At 32.3% G+C, this 10,689-nt stretch overlaps 1 protein-coding gene across 1 annotated transcript; it reads right to left on the bottom strand.

Moving 5' to 3' along the window:
- Window positions 1-618: 618 nt before the first annotated feature.
- Window positions 619-6,395, bottom strand: LOC110028391 (pleckstrin homology domain-containing protein 1-like). Its single transcript, XM_020730225.1, has 2 exons — window positions 5,728-6,395; window positions 619-861 (listed from the first exon to the last, which is right to left on the bottom strand). Exon 1 carries the CDS (start codon window positions 6,227-6,229, stop codon window positions 5,774-5,776), a length of 456 nt encoding a protein of 151 aa, XP_020585884.1. The 5' UTR covers window positions 6,230-6,395; the 3' UTR covers window positions 619-861; window positions 5,728-5,773.
- Window positions 6,396-10,689: the final 4,294 nt, after the last annotated feature.

Here is a 10,689-nt window from a genome sequence, read left to right as displayed (position 1 = left end):
GAGCCTAAATTGTCACCCCATATATATGAATTTTTTATTTTAATGTTAAATAAAATTTAGAAGTTAGAAATAATTAAAAAAACTATTTAAATTTAAAGTTGGAATTCAATAAACCAAAACCAAACAATAAACCAAAACCAAAACCAAAACCAAAACCAAAACCAAAACCAAAGACTAAAGTTAAATCTATGCCATTGTGATCATTCAACACCGGCATAAAATCAACATATAATTTATCATTATCATCAAACATCTCAATCAATTCATCAATATATGAAGTAAATGATCAAAGGAGAGTGAATCAAAGTCCCAAAATTTTCCAAGCACTCAATTTTGTCCCAAACTCACAAAATCTAAGCCAATTTGGTAATACCTACATTTAGTTTACACAACAATGAATCCATAAGCTCTATTACCAATTAGATTCAAGCTATTTAGGTTTAGACATACCTAATGTAACTAAAATGATTCAACGTATGTGCACCATGCACAACACTAGTGCAATTAATCTGCTATCATCCTCAGGAAATTCCACACTAATCAATACTGACCCAGTGCACCATGCACAACATACTAATCAATCCTCAGGAAATTCCACACTAATCAATACTGACCCAGCCACTTAATGACATTCATTTTCAGCCATAAAGCTTTTCACAACTGCCCAGAGTAAGGCTATGAAATTCTTTGTTCATCTTTTTACTACAGGAAGTCTCTCTCAGTATTCTGTTCCTTCAATTTTATAAGCAATTTTATCAGCCCTTCACCATTTTCCTATCTTGGAAGCCTTCTCTCCAGGAACCTTCAATATTATATAAACACTATGTTGGCATCACCAAGCCAAGGGAGTCGAACAACATTCTGAAAAGTTTGCACAATGCTTTATCTATTTAATCATGTTAATTTTATTTATAATCCATAAGCCATAGCTTAGCCAATGTACTGCAACTTAACTTTAGAGTGGGGAGAAATAGATACATGTTCATTAAATCAAATATAAATGATGGACAAAGAAATTAATTTAATTTGGGTGAAAATCAGAGTAAAGAGTAAGAGTTAACTAAATCTAAATTCGAAATTAGTTTATTACATAGAATTTGAGAAATTTGGCCATGAAAGATACAAACTTTACATGAATGGACAGAACTTGAAAACTAAAGATCCAAAGATTATTAGGCTTATAATAAACTATGTGTCAGGAATAATGCTAATAAAATAATTTTGGTAGAGAATTAAAATATAACAATAACATTGTTATGGTATTTTCTAAGAAGTTAAAATGATGGGGAAATTAGAAATATGATGAGTGCTTATACTCCTTGAGTTGGACTGAAAACAAATTTGAAAGAAATACTCTTTAAAAAACTTCGAAAATCAATTTGCAAAGAAAAAGATGGATTACTACAAGTTGCATTCGAGGCAAAGAGGATAGACACTATTGGTGATTTAAAAGGGCATTTGATTTCTCGTCATGATTGGTCATGAGAATATTCATTGTGGGTGTGAGCCAAGAGATAGAGATGTGATGAGATAAACTATAATTTGTGGGCATTAAATAGGAAAATAAGTGTACATAATATATAATAAAGTTATGGATTATTTGGTGAAAACAATAGGGAAATATTAGATCAAAGAGTAATTTAAGTTTGTTTAATCTGCATTGATTATCAAGATGCTCACAAGAAAAGATACAATAATTTAAGATATTTAAATATTATATATTTCGGATAGGAGAGACACCTACATTTGCACTCATAGCTAGAGAAATAAAAGATATTGTTAGACAATAAGGATCTTAGAATTAGTAAAAACTCTAATACTTGATGTATAATTCTAAAACAAGTGAAATTCATAAAGAGAAATCCATATTATTGGAAGATCATTTAATATTTAGGATTGAAAGTTTAAAAATTTGGATCTATCATGCAACATAATGACAACATAAATGGAACCATAACTATTATAGGGTACAACTAATGTTGGGTGGTTACAATGTATAATTGCATGAGTACTATGCATTACTAGAATATCAATCGGACATTCATTTTATAAATCTATATTAGGCAATGCTATGCACACCTGAGTGTGAGAAAAAAAAATCATTAAAGAAAATGTTTAATGTAGCATAATTGAGAATGTAAGATAAATATGTGATAAAACTAGAAGGGATAATGTGAGAATTGGCTATAATAGTGGAATAATAAAAGTAATAACTAAGATGAGAAAAAATAAAAAGATAAAAGATATACCAAAATTAAGAAGATAATATTATTTTGGAAGAGAATTAGAAAGAAATATGTTTAATCATAGACCAATAGTGGCATGGCTAGGGGTTGTGTAAACAAGCAATCAAAAAAAGGTTATAAACAAAGGCAGCACTAAATAAGAGTTAACAGGTGATTGATAAAGTTGAACCAAATAGTTGGCAAAACACTAATGATGATGAAGGTGAACATGCTTGTTAGTGTATATTAAGGAGGTCAAAGAATATCAATCACATCAACATCATCATTAGCCTTATCTAAACAATTTAAGTTGCAAAATTTTCATTCGTTCATGTCGAGTGTTTCTAAAAGTATTGAACCTCTTCTTTGCAAATCATTTTAAACAACTTATATCCGCATTATCTTAAGTCTACCCATTTCCCTTTCTAATCCTCTACATTATTTTTTATCTACTCCTTTAATTGATGTATTTTCAATTAATTATCATGCATGTACAAATCAACCAATTTTTTTCACAATTAGTTTATCTTTAATCATCCTTCCTAATTTTGTATCACATCCATCTTAACATTCTCAACTTTTTCATGCTCAAACTAAACATCAAATATTTTTTTACAACACAACAGTTAGTTCCACATAACACAATCAGGCTAATTGCCAATTTATATAATTTACCTTTAGGTTTTCATTATCCTTAAATCGCAAAATTACTCCTGATGCACTTCTAAGTTCTAACCACCGGACCATGACCCTAAATATTTTATCCCATCTATATCCCTATTACTCTTTACCATAAATCTAACATACTTACAGCCATCTCACTTGAGTATATTATATCTAATAATATAAATTAATAATTATTAATATAAAATCTACAAGAATTGCATGCCACAAACATTTTTTTTTCAACATTTTTTTGATTGTTCTGAAATTTTATTTATTTCAACAAATTATTTACTAATTATACTTCTAAAAGAAGTATATGAATGCACCCTATTTTGAAGCTAATAAAAAATCTTTATGAACTCAATATTGGTCCTTGATGTTATCCTCCTAAAATTAGAAACTCTTTGTTCAATCCGCAATTGATTTCAATAGTAGTCAATGATTCACCACAATATCATTAAAAATTACAATATACATTTGCTACCATGTCTATCTAAATGCAAATTAAATCAATTCTTATGATTCTTGATCATATACATTTTTAAATCAATAGAATTAAAATGAAAGCCTTTCGCTAGCTTCTTTACTTTTTCATCATATATTGCATTAAAATATCATTTTATAGTAAATCTTTCTGAAATGAAACTAAATTGCTCTCCAAAGTGGACACAAAACTAAAATATTTAAAGCCAATACTCCAGTACTCTCTTTCATAACTATATTGTATGATTTAGAACTTTATTTCTATATATATAGTAGAACCTCAAAAATCTCCTTATTTCTTAAATATTTCTACCAAAATGCTTCAAATATTTAGCATTCTTTTAGAATTTTAAATTCTAGTAAAAGGATTTGCTGACCAAGCCGTTATAGTATCCCCCATAAATATACAAATCTAAATGGATCTCATTTGGACCTGAAGCCATATTTTTTAATCATCATTTTTTTGGGTAACTTTGCTTTACATTTGAATTAGTCTATAGCAAATCTAATTATCAAAAATATATTCCTAATTATTAAATAATCTTTTATTCTTAAATATTGGTACTAAAATGCTTCTTCTCAGAACACTTGGCACCTCTTCAGCTTGAAAATTCTAATAAAAACATTTGCTAATCAAACCATTTTACTATCCCCCATAAATCTCAAAATATGAATAGATATCTCAATTGGATCTAAAGCCTTATTTTTGTCCACTTTATTTAGAATTACCTCTTCATTTTTTTTTTCTAATAAAAACATTTGCTAATCAAACCATTTTACTGTCCCCCATAAATCTCAAAATATGAATAGATATCTCTATTGGATCTAAAGCCTTATTTTTGTACACTTTATTTAGAATTACGTCTTCAATTTTTTTTTTTGTTAGAATTACCTCTTCATTTTTTTTTATCAATCTATAATATACCTGATTACATATCTCACACCGACTTCAATATTTGCATATTCTACACCTAAAATATTAAAAAAAAAAACAAATCTAACACCCCTACCGTTACAATCCTAACCCTGTCAAGGGCTAGATTCCAGCTACAGGATTGCAACGATTAAAAACCTTCACAACTGCGATTTTTCTCCTCCTCCCGATCCGCTCTTATCCGATACCATCGAGGAAGATAACCCTCCCTCGTTTTCTCCCAATTCCTCCCACCCAGCCGTCTTCTCATTCTCAATTTAAGGCATGAAAAAGCACCACCATTTTAATATAATGCTATTTTTAATCGTTGCATTAAAATGGTATTTTCTTTATGCCGTGCCTAGATTTAAGGCAAACGATGGAAGGATGAGATTTAAGAATCTATAGAATTACAGTTGTCATTTTTGTTGTTTGACAGTGAGAGAAAAACGATGACTTTCTCAGACGTGTCACTGCCTTCCCATAGATCTTTGTACGTCATGACCTTTGTTCGTCGTTGTTTCACATGAGTAAAAAGATCAAAGTTTCAGAGATCTCTGTATGCTGCGATCTCTTTCCAGACCTATCTTTTTTTTCTCGCAAGCTTGATCAAATCTGCAGGCTGATGTCCAGCGAGATAGATAATGGAGTTCTAGACGGTGTAAATATTAAAATTTGGGTGTGAGATATGTAATATAATGAGGTTTGAGTGCTATGTAAGTAAATCCCCCAAAAAGGCTTTCATAAAAGGATTTTGTTTACCATCTATGAATTTAAATGGAATTGAATGCTCAAGTAGAAGTTATAGTTACCCACAGTTGCTTGGCCAATAATCCAATGGACTGGGTTGCTTTTTCATATAATCTTTGAGAGATAAAATCACTTCAATTCCCAAATTTTAAATTGCATAATTTTCCTCAAAAGCCTTACAAATGTGCTCATCCAATTCCACAAAGAATGCAATACCAATTATCAAGAAGAGTTTGTATCACTATCTTGAAATCACATACCAAAACCTACCAGGCCAGAGGTAGCAAAAATTTTACTCACAAGGCAATACACCTCCTTGTGATTCACTAATCATCAAGATCTGCTAGATAACATAATTTACCATAAAGTTAATCAATCTATTGAAAGCCTCATCAGATTGATTCTCAAGATGTAGGCTTAGAAACATTAAAACTTACAACGAGAAGAAAATTATAAAATTTATAGATTGCAGGAAGCAAAAATTTAGTTAAACACAATGTATATAATCATAACTTATAAGAACAGATTTCCAAACAGTCTTCACAAAAATACAGGCAAAATTAAAAATCTTAGATTAAATATACATACAGCACCATAAGAAGAATCAACTTCGAGGAGCATCAAACAACCACGTCACAGCTTGAAGAAGGGAGCCCAAGGTAGAAGATAAAGATCAAGAAAGAAGCTCACCTAGTACCAAAACAAAGGGATTGATTCATCCTCAACAGGATCAGATCTACTGTCTGGATGCTTCGGCCGCCCGAGCGCTATCATAATCAACGACTTCACGGTCGGTGATGGAGCGGGAGTGTTGGACTATGGACCGGCCGATAGAATTAATCCACTCCTCCTTCTCCTTCTCCGAATCAGCAATGAAATACATCGTCTCCCGATGGGTCGAGAGCTCAAACGCAAATTGCCGATTGATGACATCTTCGGCGCCTTTGACGGTAAGGCATGAGGCCACGGGGATGACGCCACGGGGGACCGATGAACGGTTGACAACAGGATCCTTGAACCAGAAGAGCTTCCCCTGCTTCAGAACGAACCAACGCCGCCTCCATGTCTTGATGTACTCGCCCTGCTTCGTGAGCCACCCCCCGCGCTCCGGATTCGACCAGAACTCCACCCCGTCGGTTAGGGCATCCGGCTCCGTCGATGATCCCATAACTGCTCTCCAGAAACTCGCCATCGCAAACTCTCCGGCGGTACTCCGGCAATTGTTCTTGCGCTGACTGCGTTCTAGTTCGTCTTCCTCGCTTTCATTTCTACCCGAATCGATACTGCCAAAAAGGAGGAATTTAGGGCGGCCTTTCCGTCGCAAACGATCGGAACGATTATTACAGCCTAAAATACGCATTTGCATAATCTTTTACATTTAAATCCTTGCAATATTCCTTATCAGATTAAAAATATTCAAGTCGAGCCACTCTCAACTTGAGCTTCATTATTTTTATCGAGTTTGAACTCGAGCTCAAGCTTAAGTCTACCAGCTCAAACAAGCTTGTTTATCATAAAAGAGATAAAATATTATTAATTTAAGATAATTTTATAATAAGATGATAATTAGGATGAGCAATTAACAAAAAAAAAAAAAAATCATCTAATATACCGTACAATATATTATTTTTTAAACAATTTTAAATACTTTAAATATAAAGTTTTCAATTTTAAATTATTGTGAGAGCATTTTGTATTAATATTTTTTAAAACGAGCTGACTCACGAGCTAAAGAGCTAAGCCATGTGCCAACTTGAGCTTGGTTTGTTAGCTCAACGTTCACGAGCTGAGCTCGGCCGACTCACAAAACAGCTTGACTCACTTACACCCCTAAATGAAATATATATTTTTATACATATATAAGATGTAAATATATAAAGTTTGTATTAATAATACAAGAACACAAGAATTGAGGGTATGTCCTTAACCCATCCATGCATCCACTCCTCTTGAGGCTGAGTGTTGGGCGGTGTTGCTGGCTTCACAAGTGGCAGTTTGCTGTAAGTTGACTAAAGTTATTGTTGAAACTGATTCACAAATCCTTTATGATGAGTTCACTCAAGCTTTGAGATCCAAATGGAATATACTTGTTACAATAAACAAGATTAGGGATCTCATTAATAAGCATCATATTATTATGCATGTCTTTTTTTATATAGAGAAGGTAATTCTCCTGCGGATTGGTTGGCTCGAAAGGGTAAAGATGATGCTAATCTGCTATTTGATGTTACTCCCTCACATTGATGTTACTCCCTCACAACATTTAAACAGACTTTTAAATGGTGATTTAGGGTGTGTTTTGGGCAGCTTGTACATTTCAGGATAAGCTGCTTATCCTGAAATGCAGTCCGAGGGAGGGCCTCAGGGTTCGACCTGCGGCCTGCGTTTAGTGTAAAAATCCAAATACGATTTCAGATAAAATGATAAAACGCGCGAACTAAATGGTACAAGCCACACTTATGAGCTGCCCCAAACAGGCCCTTAGTGATAGTTTTGAAGATTGTTTAACCATTGTTTGAAGATTATTCGCTTATTATTTAAAAATGATTCAAGGATGATGGTTTGATTATAATTGAAAAACTATTTAATCATTATTCAAAGATGATTTAATCTTCATATAAACATTATTCGATAATTAATAAAATAAATTTTGAACAATATTCAACTCTTATCAGATCTTTGTTTGATCATGATTCGAGTATCATTTGAAGATTGTTCGAACACATGTCACTTAAGCACCAAATGAGGGCTCATCTAGTTGATGGATTCCTTCAATTAAAGTTTTCTTTAATCAACCTTCTTCATAAGTCATACACCACTAATCTTTAGATGCACCAAAATCATACGTGAAAAAAAATGTAGTGATATATATCTAATTATATTTTCAATAGATGTGTTAGATAAAGTTTCTTAACCTAGACATAAACTTAATGTATCACAAATTTCTATACATTTACAATCTTGGATCTATCATTTATAAATTTTCACTTTTTAGTGCATAATGTTACATTTAGCCTTAGGCATTAGTATGAACTACTAATCAAACTAGAGAAAAATTCAAGGACATCCATGCTCAGAAGATCTAGGCATTTCTTCAAGCCTACTAAGTGTTTGATAGAAGGCTAATATGATGAGGATTTAGATCAAAATTACATTGCATCTTTTCATTACACTATCGACCTTCATATGCATTTGAATCATCTTGCTCACAGAGCAAGATCATAAGATATATTTTTCTGTCCATAACAAGCATTTGTAAACCACTTGTTTAAACATAGTAGTAAGTTAATTAATCATACTCTAATGCAACATTAATGATCTAAATTAGTTGATGTTCTCGAATTTGAGCATTTAGTCTCTCTTTGGACATTTCTTATTGATGCACTAAAATTAGGCATTCAAGAAGGTGTCGAATAGTTTTATTGGGCCTTTTACTCAACATATAATTAGTTATGAAGGCTTTTGTCTATAAAGCATAAAATCCATCTACATTCATTTTATTCTCATACTTGTGAACATATTGTGATCGTCTCATGCTCCATTATGGCAGAAAGAGCTAGCATCTTCTCTCAGCATCACAAGACTCACTTGAAGCTCTCAATGTTATTTTAGCTACTATAATTATTATTTTCACCTTTTTTTTGTGTCGATAGTTAGTTTTTAATTTTATTTTGCTTACATTTTGATGTGAAATGTAAAATATTTATCATAAGTTATTCTTATTAATCATTGCATAAATTGAATATGAAATAGTGTTATTGATGGCATAGCAAAGGACTACGACAATGTAGCAATGGTAACAATGATAGTGGCGACATAACAATAATTCGCTATAGGGTACATTGTATTTACAAACTCAACAAAGAAATTTTATTTTCCAAGTTACAGTCCTAACTCAATTTTTTTTTTAAATTATTAAATTTTATTTTTTAGTATAATATAAAATTTTAATATATATAAATATTATATTAATTTTGTTTATTTATTATTTAATTAATTCAAGTCAAATTGATCGTGTTGAGCTGATTTATAAATAGGGCTCAAAAAATTTGTTCTCATTTGACTCATTTGCTTAACGAACGAATCAAACATGAGAAGTAAGAGACGACAAATAAATTGCAGCGAATGGATTTGTGAAAAAGAAAATTCCTGAAATGAACTAACATTGTTTCACCTATTTCACTTGAGCTTAGCTAAAAAACTAGTTTTGCATAAAGACACTTTACATTAAAGTTGATTTTTTACCAAATCTGACAAGAAATATAGAAAATTAGTTGAATATTTCATTTTCATATTTGTATAATATTTATACAATCTTCATGGATCTTCTAATTGAAAACATATAAAACAAATAATAAAAATTTCAGAATAATTATAATAGTTGACAAATTAATGATTTGGCATTACAATTATTATGTGTCAAAAAATTCACGGCGATAGAGTGATAATTTAACGTCTTAGCATTATACGAAAGTCCATCACACATACAAATAATTAGAAAAGTAACAAGAGTAGACATCGAGATTTTTACGTGGAAAAACTCTTGAAAGAGTAAAAATCACGTGACCTAACCCAATCAAAGCAATGCACTATATGTTTATAAGTGCATATATCTACTATTCTCGTGAATCATATAAGATGGAATTGCAATGTTGATATTACAATTGTACAATAGTAGCTTACCTATAATAGCCGCAATATGACTATAACAGATGTGGTTGATCACGAAGGCTATAATAGCGGCAACTGGCCATAGAGGATGCATTTGAAAGCTATATCGATAGCAATTAGCCACAAAGGCCATAGTTGGTTGTTCTACATGTTGTAGTCGACCACAAAGGACGTAGTTGGTTGTTGCATATGTTGTAGTTGGCCACAAAAGTTGGAAGCTGCAATATCGTCAGTTGCCACAAAGGTCGTCTTTGGGGACTGCAATAGTGTCATTTGGTCATAAAGAGCATGATAGGAAGTTGTAACAGTAGTAGTTGGTCACATAGACCGTAGTTAAAAGCTATTACAGTAGTAGTTGGCTACATTGGCCGTAGTCAGTAACTGCAATACTGTCAGTTCGTAGTAATTGAAATTTATAGTGGTGGTTTGCCATATAAGCCGTTGCTGGTAGCTGAAAAAAAATTAATTGACCGCATAGATCATAGTTGATGACTGCAATTACGTCAATTAACCATAGAGATTGTACCTGGTCACTGCAATAACATCAATTGGCCACATAAGCTGTAGTTTGTGACTGTAATAGCTTCAGTTGGTCACAGTTGTCGTAGTTAAAATTTATAATAGTCGTAGTTCGTGATTGCACCACTTATCTCAAAATACAGTTACAATTTTATAGTGAACATTGCATTTGTGAGTATACAGTGTAAAGAAAGATACAAGTGTTAGGTACAACTGTCGTATTCCGGCTAAGAAGGTTGTAAGCAGTGGTTGCATGTGGCTGTGGTCGACGACGATAGTGGTAGTCGGTGATGGTGGTCAATGGTGGTCAATGGCTATGTAGACTGTAAGTTATTATCAAGTCTTCAATACAATGTTATACATTACGACCATATTTGGGATATAACTTTAGTAAGCAGTGGTTGCCAACGGCTACGAGTAGAGGAAACAGGCGGTGGTCAACAGCGGGACAACGGGGGGGAG

Source organism: Phalaenopsis equestris, unplaced genomic scaffold, assembly GCF_001263595.1.
Source record: "Phalaenopsis equestris unplaced genomic scaffold, ASM126359v1 Scaffold000002, whole genome shotgun sequence".
NCBI classification, from domain to species: Eukaryota; Viridiplantae; Streptophyta; class Magnoliopsida; order Asparagales; family Orchidaceae; genus Phalaenopsis; species Phalaenopsis equestris.
The sequence above is the reverse complement of the archived record's forward strand: the minus strand, read 5'-3'. Positions and strand labels throughout refer to the sequence as shown.

Excerpts from the sequence above, each read along its gene's own strand:
- LOC110028391 (XM_020730225.1), bottom strand. The coding sequence starts at position 6,229 with ATGGCGAGTTTCTGGAGAGCAGTTATGGGATCATCGACGGAGCCGGAT.